Consider the following 12,014-nt stretch of genomic DNA (forward strand, 5'->3'; position numbering starts at 1 on the left):
ATGGAGGTGTGGATCTGTGACCTGCGTGAGAGAGGAACCTGAGCTCTTAATTCAGTTCCTCCCGGGCTTAATCAATCTAAACCATCAGGCTTCCGGATTTCCCATCACAATGGGTTTAGAACCTACAAAGCCGAAGATTCTGTTAGCACAGTCAGCCCTGGTGAAGCAAACCTCCTAGGGACCTGAAGCAACCCTTCTGCTGGGCAGATTCCAGGAGCCACTTTTGAAAGACTCTGAGGCACCTATGATCTCTTTATGCCGTGGACTTGAAGCCACAGGCAGGAGGTCAGCGTCAAACCCAGAGACAACACGCTGAGACAGGAGTACAGGACACAATTCAGTCTGCTTAGAACTTGCCAAAAACCTGCATGTAGGCTAAAAATACTATTTTACTCAGTTGCCTTTTAGTATAAATCCCACAAACTAATATTGTCAATGCCTTAAGAAGATTAGTTCACAAAAGACACACAGCTTGTAAGACTTAGCTTACCATGCATCAATCCCATTACAGGGCAAGCTACTGAACCTCTAGCAGGAGAAGCAACCTGCAAACATTTTTCCCCAGACTGCAAGCTGCACTGTGCATACTGATACACCCGTAAAACCATGGTGAAGCCAGTGTGGGAGGGATACAGATACAGTGGACCAATCAGTTTTTGTGTGGTTGTGTGTGTGTGTGTACAGGAAAAAGATTAGATTACGATGTCCTAAAAGGGGCATTTATATATAAATAACATGAATAATTTAATCAACCATATGAATACATTTTAAATATTTTTAACTATTTGCACAAGTACTTTAAGGAGTATTTACACCCTATCCACTGTTACAGTTGTCTTCTCACATATAAGCCAGTTCACACTTAAGATATTTAAGCGTCCCCACTGCTTCCACATTAATCTTAATATATTCACACATTAAGATCTTCGCTGCTCCTGTAATGGCACAGCCAAAGGCATTTCAGACAGAGGACTTGACTTGTAATTTCACAGCTTCACTTCACTTCACTTTTGCCTGTGGCCCCTAGCAGGGCATAGGCCGCCTCCGAGAGTTCTCCGGGCATCTCAATCCTGGGCCAGTCGCTCCAGTTGCCCCCAGGTGAGTCCCGTTCTCTTGGTGTCCGCCCCCAGATCGCGGTGCCAGGAGTTCCTTGGCCGGCCTCTTTTGCTTTTCCCCTGTGGGTTCCAGGTGAGAGCTTGCTTTGCTGTGCTGGATGCGGATTTGCGGAGGATGTGGCCAATCCACCCCCAGCGCCTCACAGCTAGCCACACAAAATTAAGACAGCTCACACATCAACCGTGGGGGCACAGTTGAGCTCGCAGGAGCAAGTAATGGAGCCAAAACACAGTATGTGGCATGCTGGCAAACAGTGTCACCGTGATTACCACTCCAAAGTCCAAAAGCCGCAAATTAGACCAACTATAGTCACAGTGGACATGGTGTTTGCCAAGTTGTCCCAACTTGACTGGCCACCAATGGAGGGGGGAATGCCGATTACAATACTTACTATCAAAAGGCTGAGACTGTCCACCTCTACTGCACTTACATTTTCAGAATACAGAATGAATGTAGGCATCTGCCAAATGTAAGGTGTCCCAAAACGCATCCATCTCAACATTAAACATATTTTTCATCAAAGCAGTTTTCCTCCCCTTTTTTTTTTTTTTTTTACCCGAGTAAGGGAGGGATGATCACAGTCCTGTTCACTACCCTTCAGGTGCAATGATGAGCCTAGCTCTATGAGCTTCCCTGGGTGATCAGAGCCTCGGAGGCTGAGGCTTTATTAAGCTTAAATGCAAACTACACCTGCTTCACTGAGCTGGTTGCAAGGTTTCTCACGCAAGTGGTGCTGCTCTAAACCAGAGTTTATAGGGTGCCAGAGCAGCATAGTGGTAAGGTTGCCGATTTGATTCCCTGCTGGGGCACTGCTACTGTTAAGTACCTTGGACAAGGTACTTAACTCAGAACTGCCTCAGCAAATATGCAGTTGTATAAATGAGTAACATGTAAAAAAATATATATAACCTATGCATGTTGCTCTGGATAAGAGCATCTGCAAAATGCCAATAAGGAAATGAAGACAAATGCAATGAAATGCTGTGCCATTTCCACAATTCCTTCTCCTCTGCAAAACTGCATGCTGGGAAAACCGTCACAATTCCAGCTGATAAGGGCAGAGAGATAAAGAAGGGGGGAGGCGATTTCGAGCCACAAAAATCTAATCCACTCGCAGGCAGATAACCCATACTGGAATAGACTTGGAAGCGGCAGAAGCACTCTGGATCTGAGTTACTCATAGCCCGCCTTCAGCCTTATGCAATAAAACCCCCACCCCACCCCCCCTTCCCCCTGCAACTCACACACCTGACCCCCCCACGCCCTCCTCTTCCCACAAATCCTCCTGCTCCACTGTCACTGTGAGCTCTGACTCAGCCAGGTGAATCATGGGTCAGTGGGAGGAGCCTGCCACTGCCCCCCCCCCACCCTTTCCCCTGAAGATGGATGAGCTGTAAGCTAGAGCGTCAGAGATGACAGCCAGGGATCTCAAGGTCAGAAAGGTGAAAAGCGTGTCATTCGGCTGCAGGAGGGTCGGGGTTCTGGGTGTACGGGATGAGCGCACAGTTTTGTGTACCAGTGACAGCTTTTTAATCATGTGGATGCCACTCGCAAGGCCATGTCTGAGACTTAAGGCATCTGTACAGGACACCACCAAACAATCAAAGCACCAGAAACTGGCCATTTCACCATGCAGTTACACAGTACTCACTGATATGACAGCATTTAGGGATAATAAAATCAACAGCAATTTATTTCTTGAATTATTCAGCAGTAATGCATTGGCTCATAGGCTCTGTATCACTATTCCCAGCGGTACTTAGGAGATTTCAAGGGAGCCCTTAAGATAAGCCCTATGGCTAATTTTCTATTTACATTCCGTTTACCCATCTGTTTTTTTCGTAATGTGTTGTGCAATTTTTATTTTGCCCATTAGGGGACAGAAATATCAAACTGTTCATGTTTTTTAAAGCTAACCCATTATCAGTGTTAATTCAAAACAAGTATGGTGATGATGAGGAAGAGGGGTTTAGAACCTCACTAGTTCTGGAAAAAAATTCCAGAAATATTTGGGAACCACTAGTAGTGGTTTAGGTGTGAATAATTTGAATGGCTTGGGAACCCCTAGGCTGTTAGAGTGAATTGTATACAGGACCACAGTAAATCTGTTTTAGGGATGCATGGTTTAAAAAGCCGGGGTCCCCCCTCACAAACTCACTTGAGCACCTCCTGGAGGATCCTCATTTCCTGCTGCTCCAGCTCGTTCATCATGTCCATTCCGTCCGTCAGACAGTCGGGAAGGATACCTGTTCACAGAGAGACGTGGTGCTGAGTCATCACCCATCACAGCTTTACAGCTCCACCCTCAGCCCCAAAACTCCAGGGCTTCAGTTCAGGGGTTTAATCCAAAGCCTTTGTGCTCAATCTGCCGCGGGATGGCACACACTATACCGCTTCATGTCAACAATGTAAATGTGTTGCTAAATGTACTTGAGTATCTACTTCATGCCAACAATGTAAATATATTGTTACATGTAGTTGCCCATCTTGTACATTTCTCTGGATAAGAGTGCATACTAAGTGACCAAATGTAAATGCAACACTACTTTGTGGCACTTCTAACCAAATTTCAGGTGGTAGTGTAGCATAGCGGTAAGGAGCAGGGCTCGTAACCGAAAGGTTGCTGGTTCGATTCCCCACTAGAACGCTGCTGTTGTAATCCTTGGGCAAAATATTCAACCCACAATTGCCTCAGTAAATATCCAGCTATATAAATGGATAACACTGAAAAATTGTAACATATGCAAGTTGCTGTGGATAAGAACATCTATTAAATTCCAGTAATGCAACACTAAATTCAAGCCCTTCACCCTGGCAAGGGCAGGCCTCACGAACATTTCGCTGAGAAGCTACTTTGATATATGGTTGCCCCAGTTGCACTTCCACAGCTTGACTGCACAGTGCATGTGACTTTGGGGGGGTGGGGGGGGTTTGTGACTTGATGAGGGAGGCTCCTGATAGGCTACCACCCTGGTGGGACTGAGAGCAGCCAGCTGTGGGGGAGGTGGTGACGGGGTGCGTTACCGTTCCTCTCCTTCATCACCCTCAAAGCCTGCAGCTGCAGCTCCACGTTCTTCTGCACCATCAGGGACCGGAACATCTGGAAGTCGTCCGTGGCCAGCACCGGCTGGAACACCGTCTGCGGGCAGCGAGACCGCAGAGGGCGTGTCAGAGAGGAGGGGGGGAGGGGCCATGTCAAAGGGGAGGCGGGGCACATTGCAGGGCACATAAAAAGGGCTGGAGCATGTCAAAGAGGGCAGGTTAGAAAGTAGACAGTATGCACCAAGACAACAGCAGGAAACATCATAGAGAGTGGGACATGTTAGAACCAGTGGGGTATGGCAGAGAGGGATTGGGAATGTTAGAAAGGGCAGGGGAAGTCAGAGAGGGTGGGCATGCGTATTGTACTGGACATGGGTTCTGTCTGCTGTTCTCTGGAAGTTAAAAAAGGAAGCCCCCCTGAAAGCAAGTTTGTGATTGGCTGACTGTCCTGTCCCATTGTTTTGCATATTACGGTAGTAGATACCGGTAGTAGTACTTGCAGATGAAAACAAGCTCTTTGCCAACTTTCTTTGCCAACACATTTTATCAATTGCCATTTATACTGAATTACACTACATTTATATCAAACATAGATAAGTGACATGGGATGTGCATGTACATTTAGTCACTTGGCAGTGGCTCTTATCCAGAGTGACTTACATAGGTTACAAGTCTTAAATATTATCCACTTACACAACTGGATATTTACTGAGGCAGCTCTTGGTTAGATGTCTTGCCTGGGCCCACAGCAACGCCGCAGAGGGGAATCAAACCCACAACCTTTGAGCCCCTCTCCTCCTTGAGTGCGTTCATGCAGCAAGTGGACAGCAGTGTAGTGTAGTGGTAAGGAGCAGGGCTTATAACCGAAAGGATGCTGGTTCAACTCCCCGCTAGGGCACACTGTTGTACCCTTGGGCAAGGTAATTAACCCAAAATTGCCTTAGTAAATATCCATCTGAATGCGTAAAACTGTAACCTACTGTATGCAAGTGGCTCTGGATAAGTGCATCTGCTAAATGACAATAATGCAATGTAATGTGCAGGGGCCCTCACTGTGGACACATGCATTACATGGCTCTGTGCAGTGAAAGGCCTAGAGCTGCACTGAGGCTGCACCGGGGCTGCACCGAGGCTGCACCGGGGCTGCACCGGGGCTGCACCGAGGCTGCACCGGGGCTGCACCGAGGCTGCACCGGGGCTGCACCGAGGCTGCACGCGGTCAGCGGCTCGCTCTCTTATCAGGGCCTCTCCTGCTTCCAGAGTGTTCCGCGTCGCCTGGAAACGCAGCCTCTCCCACGGGCTTTTTCTGGCTCAGGTAAGCCCCTGAAGGCAGAGCCGTGGCCTTGTTCCCTCCCCGCCCAGAATAGCTCCCTAGAGCCGTTCCTGTGCTTGAGTAACCCAGTTCTGGGCCCACCCTTAATCCCTCCACTCAGGCTCGTTTGGGGCCAGGCACTAAGGCTTTAACCCTTCGGAGGCATCACTAGCCACTTAATCCACCGGCCGGACGCTTCTTTGAGACTGATATGAGTACACATTAGAAGGGGCCATCTTAAACTCTGCGTCTCCTTTCCAATCCAGGCCACAGAGATGGCGGCAAGAGACTGCCAAAATAAGGACATGCCCTGAACAAGCAAATAAAGCATCCATTCACGGAAAGGGAGCTGAGAAATTGATGTTCAGGTTACAGTCAGCAAAGGTGAATGTACACCGTTTCTGGCTCTTTACTAAAGCAGTCTTCTCACCGAGCGTGTTTCTGCACATAAGGAGCATCACCTGTCCAGCAGTGAATCTCTCTCAGAGCTTTAATGATCCTGGATTCCCCTGATTTTAATGATGAGCTTTTTTTAGTTTTGGGGAAAAAGGACTTCATTGGCTTCAATGCTTTTCACAGCCGTCCTCCACTCAAACCTTTCCAGTCAATTCGCCTTCAGCTCTGATCTTAATATAACAGGATTAATAGGGTGTGGATTAAGTTAGCCATTTGAGGTCCTCTGGGGTTTACCAAGAAAATGCTTCCACAAGGTGATTAGTATCACATCCCAGCAGTTGTGAGCTAAGTGCCTCGATGGAGGCCTCTCCCAAACGTTCACCATGGACACTGATAATGCACCGTATGGCAACATGCGGGAACCAAGGGAGACAATGCAATACAAAGCATGCAAGTTTACACTGAACACAAACCTAACCAGTTCAGGCACAGACCTGTTCTCATAGAAGCAGGCGTTAGATTACCGCCTACGTAAGGGGGACACCTGTATCTCACCCTCGTTCTGGCTCCCTGGTCCTGAGCTGAGCGTGTTAACCACTTCTCCTTGCTTCTGCTGATCACCTGACTCTAACGCTGTAGTGTTTTTCCCCCACCCCGCTGTGCATCTACACTCTTCAGACTTCACCTGCAGAATATTACTTCGTCGCCTGTCCGCCCTCGATGGGGGTGGGCGGGGGTGGAGCAGGGGAGGGATCTGCTGCTCAAGTCTCCCTTAGTTAGGTCAAGAGCGGGCTGTGTGGCGTTCTGAAATAATCAGGACCATCCTCACTCACACACAGGTCTCAATCCTCCACTGGGGTAATTATATAACACCTGACACTGTCAGGGGACCTCCTCTCTCTCCCTTTCCCCCACACTCTCCTCTCTCTCTCCCATACTATCTATATCCCACTATCTCTCTCTCTCCTATACCTCTCCCATACTCCTCTCTCTCTATATCCATACTCTAGCCTCACTTATCTGTACTCTCCTCTCTCTCCCCTACCTTATACATATTCTTTGGAACTTCCCTCTACACCTAGTTGCTAGTGTACATTATAAAAAAAAAAAAACCCATGGTGTACTTTCCAGAAAGCCATGTATTTTTTCTGGGTTAAGCCTCAAAAACACACTCTCGGTCTGTGTCCAGGTTCACATTAACTGCAGGAAAAGTGACGGCGTTGTTTACCTGCAGTGCTTTGGACTTGGCGAAAGGAGATGAGCAAGCCTGTAAAAACTGCTGCTCATTGATTCCCACTTCCTGCATGTAGTTTTCCAGCAGCTTCTCCACCTGGCATCATAAAATAAAAAACATCACGTTGCCGTTACTGGCGAATCATTGCTGCCTTCTGCATGCTGTGTCAGCCCTGGTATGGCCCTGCCGATTGACCTGATGTCACCAGTGGTCGAGCTGCACTGCCAAAAACATCACCAGGAAAATGAACCCTTTATTCTGTCCACAACGAAAGTGAAAATTCTGTTATTCCGGTACTTTTAATTTCAACATGCTTAATTCATGCAAGTATGCCTTGAGTCCAGATACACTTCAACAGATTACCGATCATAATGATATGGATAATTAATACATGGTTAGTCATCTGTGAGTCTGGGGTAACTTACAAGACAGTAAAGTTTCCACTGGCAAACTGACTATCTGATCAGTTGTTTCCTTTTATTCACTTTGGCAGTTTCAGTTTCCTATTCAGACCCAGACATTTATACCAGGATCTGGTGTTTCCTTGCTCACTGCCTCCAAAAAGGAAACTACTCTTTTACATTACACAGGTTAACATGCCCATTAACACATGTTAATATGTCGTATAACACATTCTGCAACACTGTATTTAATTTACAATGTAACTTCCGATATGCGCAATTAAAGTGTTTTTAAAACTCGTGTCAATAATGGAAGTATAGCAGAAGATTAAAAGGACTGATGTTCTGACTGGGAAATTTTTTGTTAGCCCAGAGATGTGAATTCTGAGGGCCACTCTCTTCAAAAGAAAGGCTTCTTTCAAGATGCTGTGCAACGCTGCCAAGTGCATTGACGTCTTGGCTAAGACACCATGTCTGTCTAGAGAAACACCTCATCGTACAGGTACTACTGCTATGTTGAACAAGGTCTACCTGGAGGAGGGAAGGAGAGATCAATGGCTGAGAGACAGTAAATTAATCGGAAAGACTGTGTGGTCACTTAATAATCACCTGTGGTATTTAAATGGGTTAGGCTGTTTGATTTACCCTTTTACATTTATATGTACTAAATCCACTGAGTTATGAAAACTGCCCCAATGTTAACTGAAGCACAAGTTTGAAAGTTGTATTAGGACACTGCAGTTGTTTTTGTATATATAACTGCTTCATATCCCTCCCCGATCTAAGGAAGGAAAATACAACTAGACTCATTTTTCAGATACTTTTATACGAAAGGAAAGTGACGCTAGAGTATCTGCAAAACAAATTTGTCTGAGGCTCAGTTTATCAACAAGGACAGGGAGGAACTGTAACTCCGGCGATATTGGGTGACAGCGGCTGTAGGCTTCCAAGCTGAATCACATTTAGGAACTAAATAAATAATGAACTGATGTTGCGATACTCAAACAAGCTGTACCAGCATCCCCATAAAGAATCTTGTGTTACACTCTGCAGAAAAAGAGCAGCTAGAGGAAAACACCACAGCTCTTGTTTAGAATCTCCTCTGGAGGAGCATGGTTTCACATAGGCCTATGCAGTCACATGGCCTTGTGGATCAAACACATTCCACCATTAAAGGCCTTGTGGATCAAACACATTCCACCGTTAAAGACAAAGCCAGCATGTAAGATAGTTAATCAGAATCCAGGGAATGCATTACCCTCTCTTTACTAGACAGAATTCCCTTGAAGTAAATTGCTCAAAGGTTCAATAGCTGCGCCTAACTTGGGATTCACACCCATAACCATCTGACTAAATGATTTTTTTCTACCATGAGATACGAATCTTGCAACCTTCTGGTTACATGTCCCATTTCCTTATCCCTTTCACCACTGCCTAATTAAATCTTCACTGCATGGGGTTCAGTCTGAACGGAGTGTGTCTGTGTGTGTGTGTGTGTGTGTGTGAGCGCGTTCACACACACGCGTGTAGACATGTCTGTGCATGTCTCCATCTATGTGTGGGTACTTATGTGTCTCTGGCCACCTCCTGGATTCTACAGCAGCTAACAGCGTTAGTATAACTTAAGACCCAGAATAAATGTGGCATCTGAAACTGGTATCAGTAATGTAAATGGTATCCTACACTGGTATCAGCATACTGCTAGCAGTAGCTGACAGTGGCACGGCAGAAACCCACACTGGTAAGGTTCTAGTGGTATTTCATACTGGCACTGGAAAGATATTGGCAGGATCCAACACTGGTATCGGTTGGTAAGGTGAAGCACGCTCACATGTCTACTCACCAGTTGCCTGTACTGCTGGTGGATTTCCGTGTAGGTCAGTTTGTTTTCATCTTCATCATCAAACACTGAAACAAATTTCACACCAATTACTTAATTTATGCTCAACACAGCAATACAGTGGAAGGCCACACAGCTGTCAAAATTAATACATCCAGCCCTGGAGATTGCACAAATTATATCTGACTGTTGGCAATGTCTTCACTAGTTCTTTCTCAAAGCACGTGCAATCCTTTGTAGCAGACACTGACTGTATCTCCATAAAAGGTATAGAACGTTACAAGACTCGACTCTTGAGCCAAGTTCAACAGAAACAGGTTAGTTTGTGTTCAACTCTTGAGTGTTAACTTCCTGGATTATACTGGTGGAGAGAAGTTTGAGACTCCACACACATTTCTGCACCTTCTCAATAGGGGGGAAAGGCCTGTTCCTGTGGTCAGAAGATATTTGTTGTGCTTCTGTGCCAAAGTAACTTAAATCCCTAATTGGATGAAAAGTCAGCTTCCCAGAAGGTAACTCTGTCAGATTTAACACCTGGAATCGTAGGTGCGATGACTCTCGCCTAAATAAATGATTTAAACTTTGTGGGGAAGGCCAGCGGCCCCAGTGTCTCCTAGCCCTGGTTAGATTCCGTGCGGGAATGAGAGTGTACCATCACAAAGGAAGAAACACTTCGGTGGGAAGATGCAATTCTTCAAATAAGTGGAGCGGTTGCGACAGCACTGTACACCACGCCCCCAGTTCCGCGGGTGGGATGGCCTCTCTGGGATTAAGCTGACGGTCTTCACTTTAGTTTCATCTATTCTTTTATGTGTACATCCTGCCCAAATCGGAAAACAGTATTAACGCCAACAACGCTAAATCGAGTATACCGAAAACCGTCTTTGAAATAGTCGACACGAAAACCTGCTGGACTAAAACAACATAGGCATTCCCTCCTTGATGGTGCCGTTTTTGCTCCTACCAGTCTCTTAATCTATGAAGGTTGCTGAAGACGGGCCTTCAACTGGTTCTATGATTTTAAACTGATCAACAGAAAGATTTTGGCTCATAACCGTTTGCTACTTTGCACAGGCAGATGTTCAGCATCAGTAGTTAACCAGGTATTGACTTGTCATCCAACCAGTATGTAATTCAAGCAAACTGTCAGACGCCAGCTATTACCCTCTGCTAAAATGAAACTGCCAACGACAGGTTTGATTCGCAAATCCTTGAGGGAAAAAACGTTTATACGAATGCTTCGTGGGACAAACCTGTTTTTTAGAATGCAACTAGTTTGCTAAGAGAGAGAGAGTTTGCTATTATCCGCATTCTCCTGGGGATCCGAAAACAATTTGGTTAACCCAGCAATAATGCGACCCATATCTCGAATACATCAGAGACGGCAAGTGCAGATGTAGAAAATAATAAATACTTGACATGTGAAACGTTAGGTACCTGACGCCAGCTGTCAATCTCGCAATCATTAAGCAGTAACTAAGCAGTATACAATCTGCGTGCGCACTTAGCAAACAGCAACCCGTAGTAGCTACATAATCGTCATTGATCCACAAACAGCACAAAACGCAAACAGCAAAAACCAATATCTATTCAGTATTTGATTAGTTACTCAACATTGCCAGGTAGTTGCGATAACCTTAACTGACATTACCTGTGCATTTGTTTTCCATAAAGTCGGTGACTGGAACAACCCATTCGGGACTTCCTAGGTATCCCGCGATGCTCTCCACGACCCACTCGCTATCGTCGGCCATGTTTGACGCACCGTAAGGTGTCCAAAAGCTAAGGGACTCTCACCCCGTTATCGCACAAAATTCAGATCTGGGTCCTCAGGCATTTGCTGTCGACCGCCCTCCAGCCAGCACCGCAGAGAAACTGTGGCTTGGAAAGTGCGCACGCACGCATTTCGAATTACCCGGATGGATTCACTCCTAATCGGCTCCTATGGTAACCAATTACGTAAATGCGCGGCGCTTCTGCCACAGATAGAGCGTCCGAAAAGGCACTGCAGCCTGCAGGTGCGGCAAAGCTAATCCAATAAGGCAACTGAAGCATTGCTCGTATTTAAATCTGCGCTGCCTTTAAAAGACGCTAGGCGTTTTCGCGGTTTTCCCAATATGTGCAGTTTGATTGCATGAAATTGAAGGAGAATTAATAATCCGATTATTACGCCTTTTATTACCCCTTTTGGACATCATTGGACACCTGCCAATCATCCGGAGGCGACCTCGTTACTAGTACCTTTGTGGACGCAATAGAAAAGGTGTACACGATTCAACACGTTCTTGTCAAACAAAACTTTAATTTTTCATGAATTGTACCCAAAGTAAGAAACAGGCTACCTTTATTGGGAAGTAAGTTTGCATATGCCATCATACATAAATACGTCATGAAAGAAAAAACTACAGTTGTCATTATATATATGTCATCATGTCATTATAAATTTCTCTGTAACTTTGAAGATGTGGATGCCATGGGCCTCATGTAGCCCGCTGTCTGCCTGGGGTTTCTAAGAGCAGCTACATGTAGAAACAGGTGTGGGGCTTCATGCATACCTTCAACACCACAGGGCATTTCTAAACAAACCAAACCACTGCAATGGTGGAATTGGCTTTAATGACATGAATAACTACTGATACTAGTGCACCTGTGCTGAAAACATCAGTATCTACA

General features: G+C 45.8%; 1 protein-coding gene across 1 annotated transcript in view; it reads right to left on the minus strand.

The window, feature by feature from the left end:
• LOC118789787 (cilia- and flagella-associated protein 36-like) overlaps positions 1 to 11,274 on the minus strand; it is a 20,662-nt gene extending 9,388 nt beyond the window's left edge. The window contains exons 1-5 of the mRNA XM_036546422.1: positions 10,993 to 11,274; positions 9,345 to 9,409; positions 7,095 to 7,196; positions 4,141 to 4,255; positions 3,275 to 3,362 (exon numbers count right to left, since the gene is read on the minus strand). Of these exons, the coding sequence (XP_036402315.1) occupies positions 3,275 to 3,362; positions 4,141 to 4,255; positions 7,095 to 7,196; positions 9,345 to 9,409; positions 10,993 to 11,095 (473 nt within the window). The 5' untranslated portion in view covers positions 11,096 to 11,274. The remainder of the gene's footprint in view (positions 1 to 3,274; positions 3,363 to 4,140; positions 4,256 to 7,094; positions 7,197 to 9,344; positions 9,410 to 10,992) is intronic.
• Positions 11,275 to 12,014: the final 740 nt, after the last annotated feature.

Source organism: Megalops cyprinoides, chromosome 15 (assembly GCF_013368585.1).
Source record: "Megalops cyprinoides isolate fMegCyp1 chromosome 15, fMegCyp1.pri, whole genome shotgun sequence".
Classification (NCBI taxonomy): domain Eukaryota; kingdom Metazoa; phylum Chordata; class Actinopteri; order Elopiformes; family Megalopidae; genus Megalops; species Megalops cyprinoides.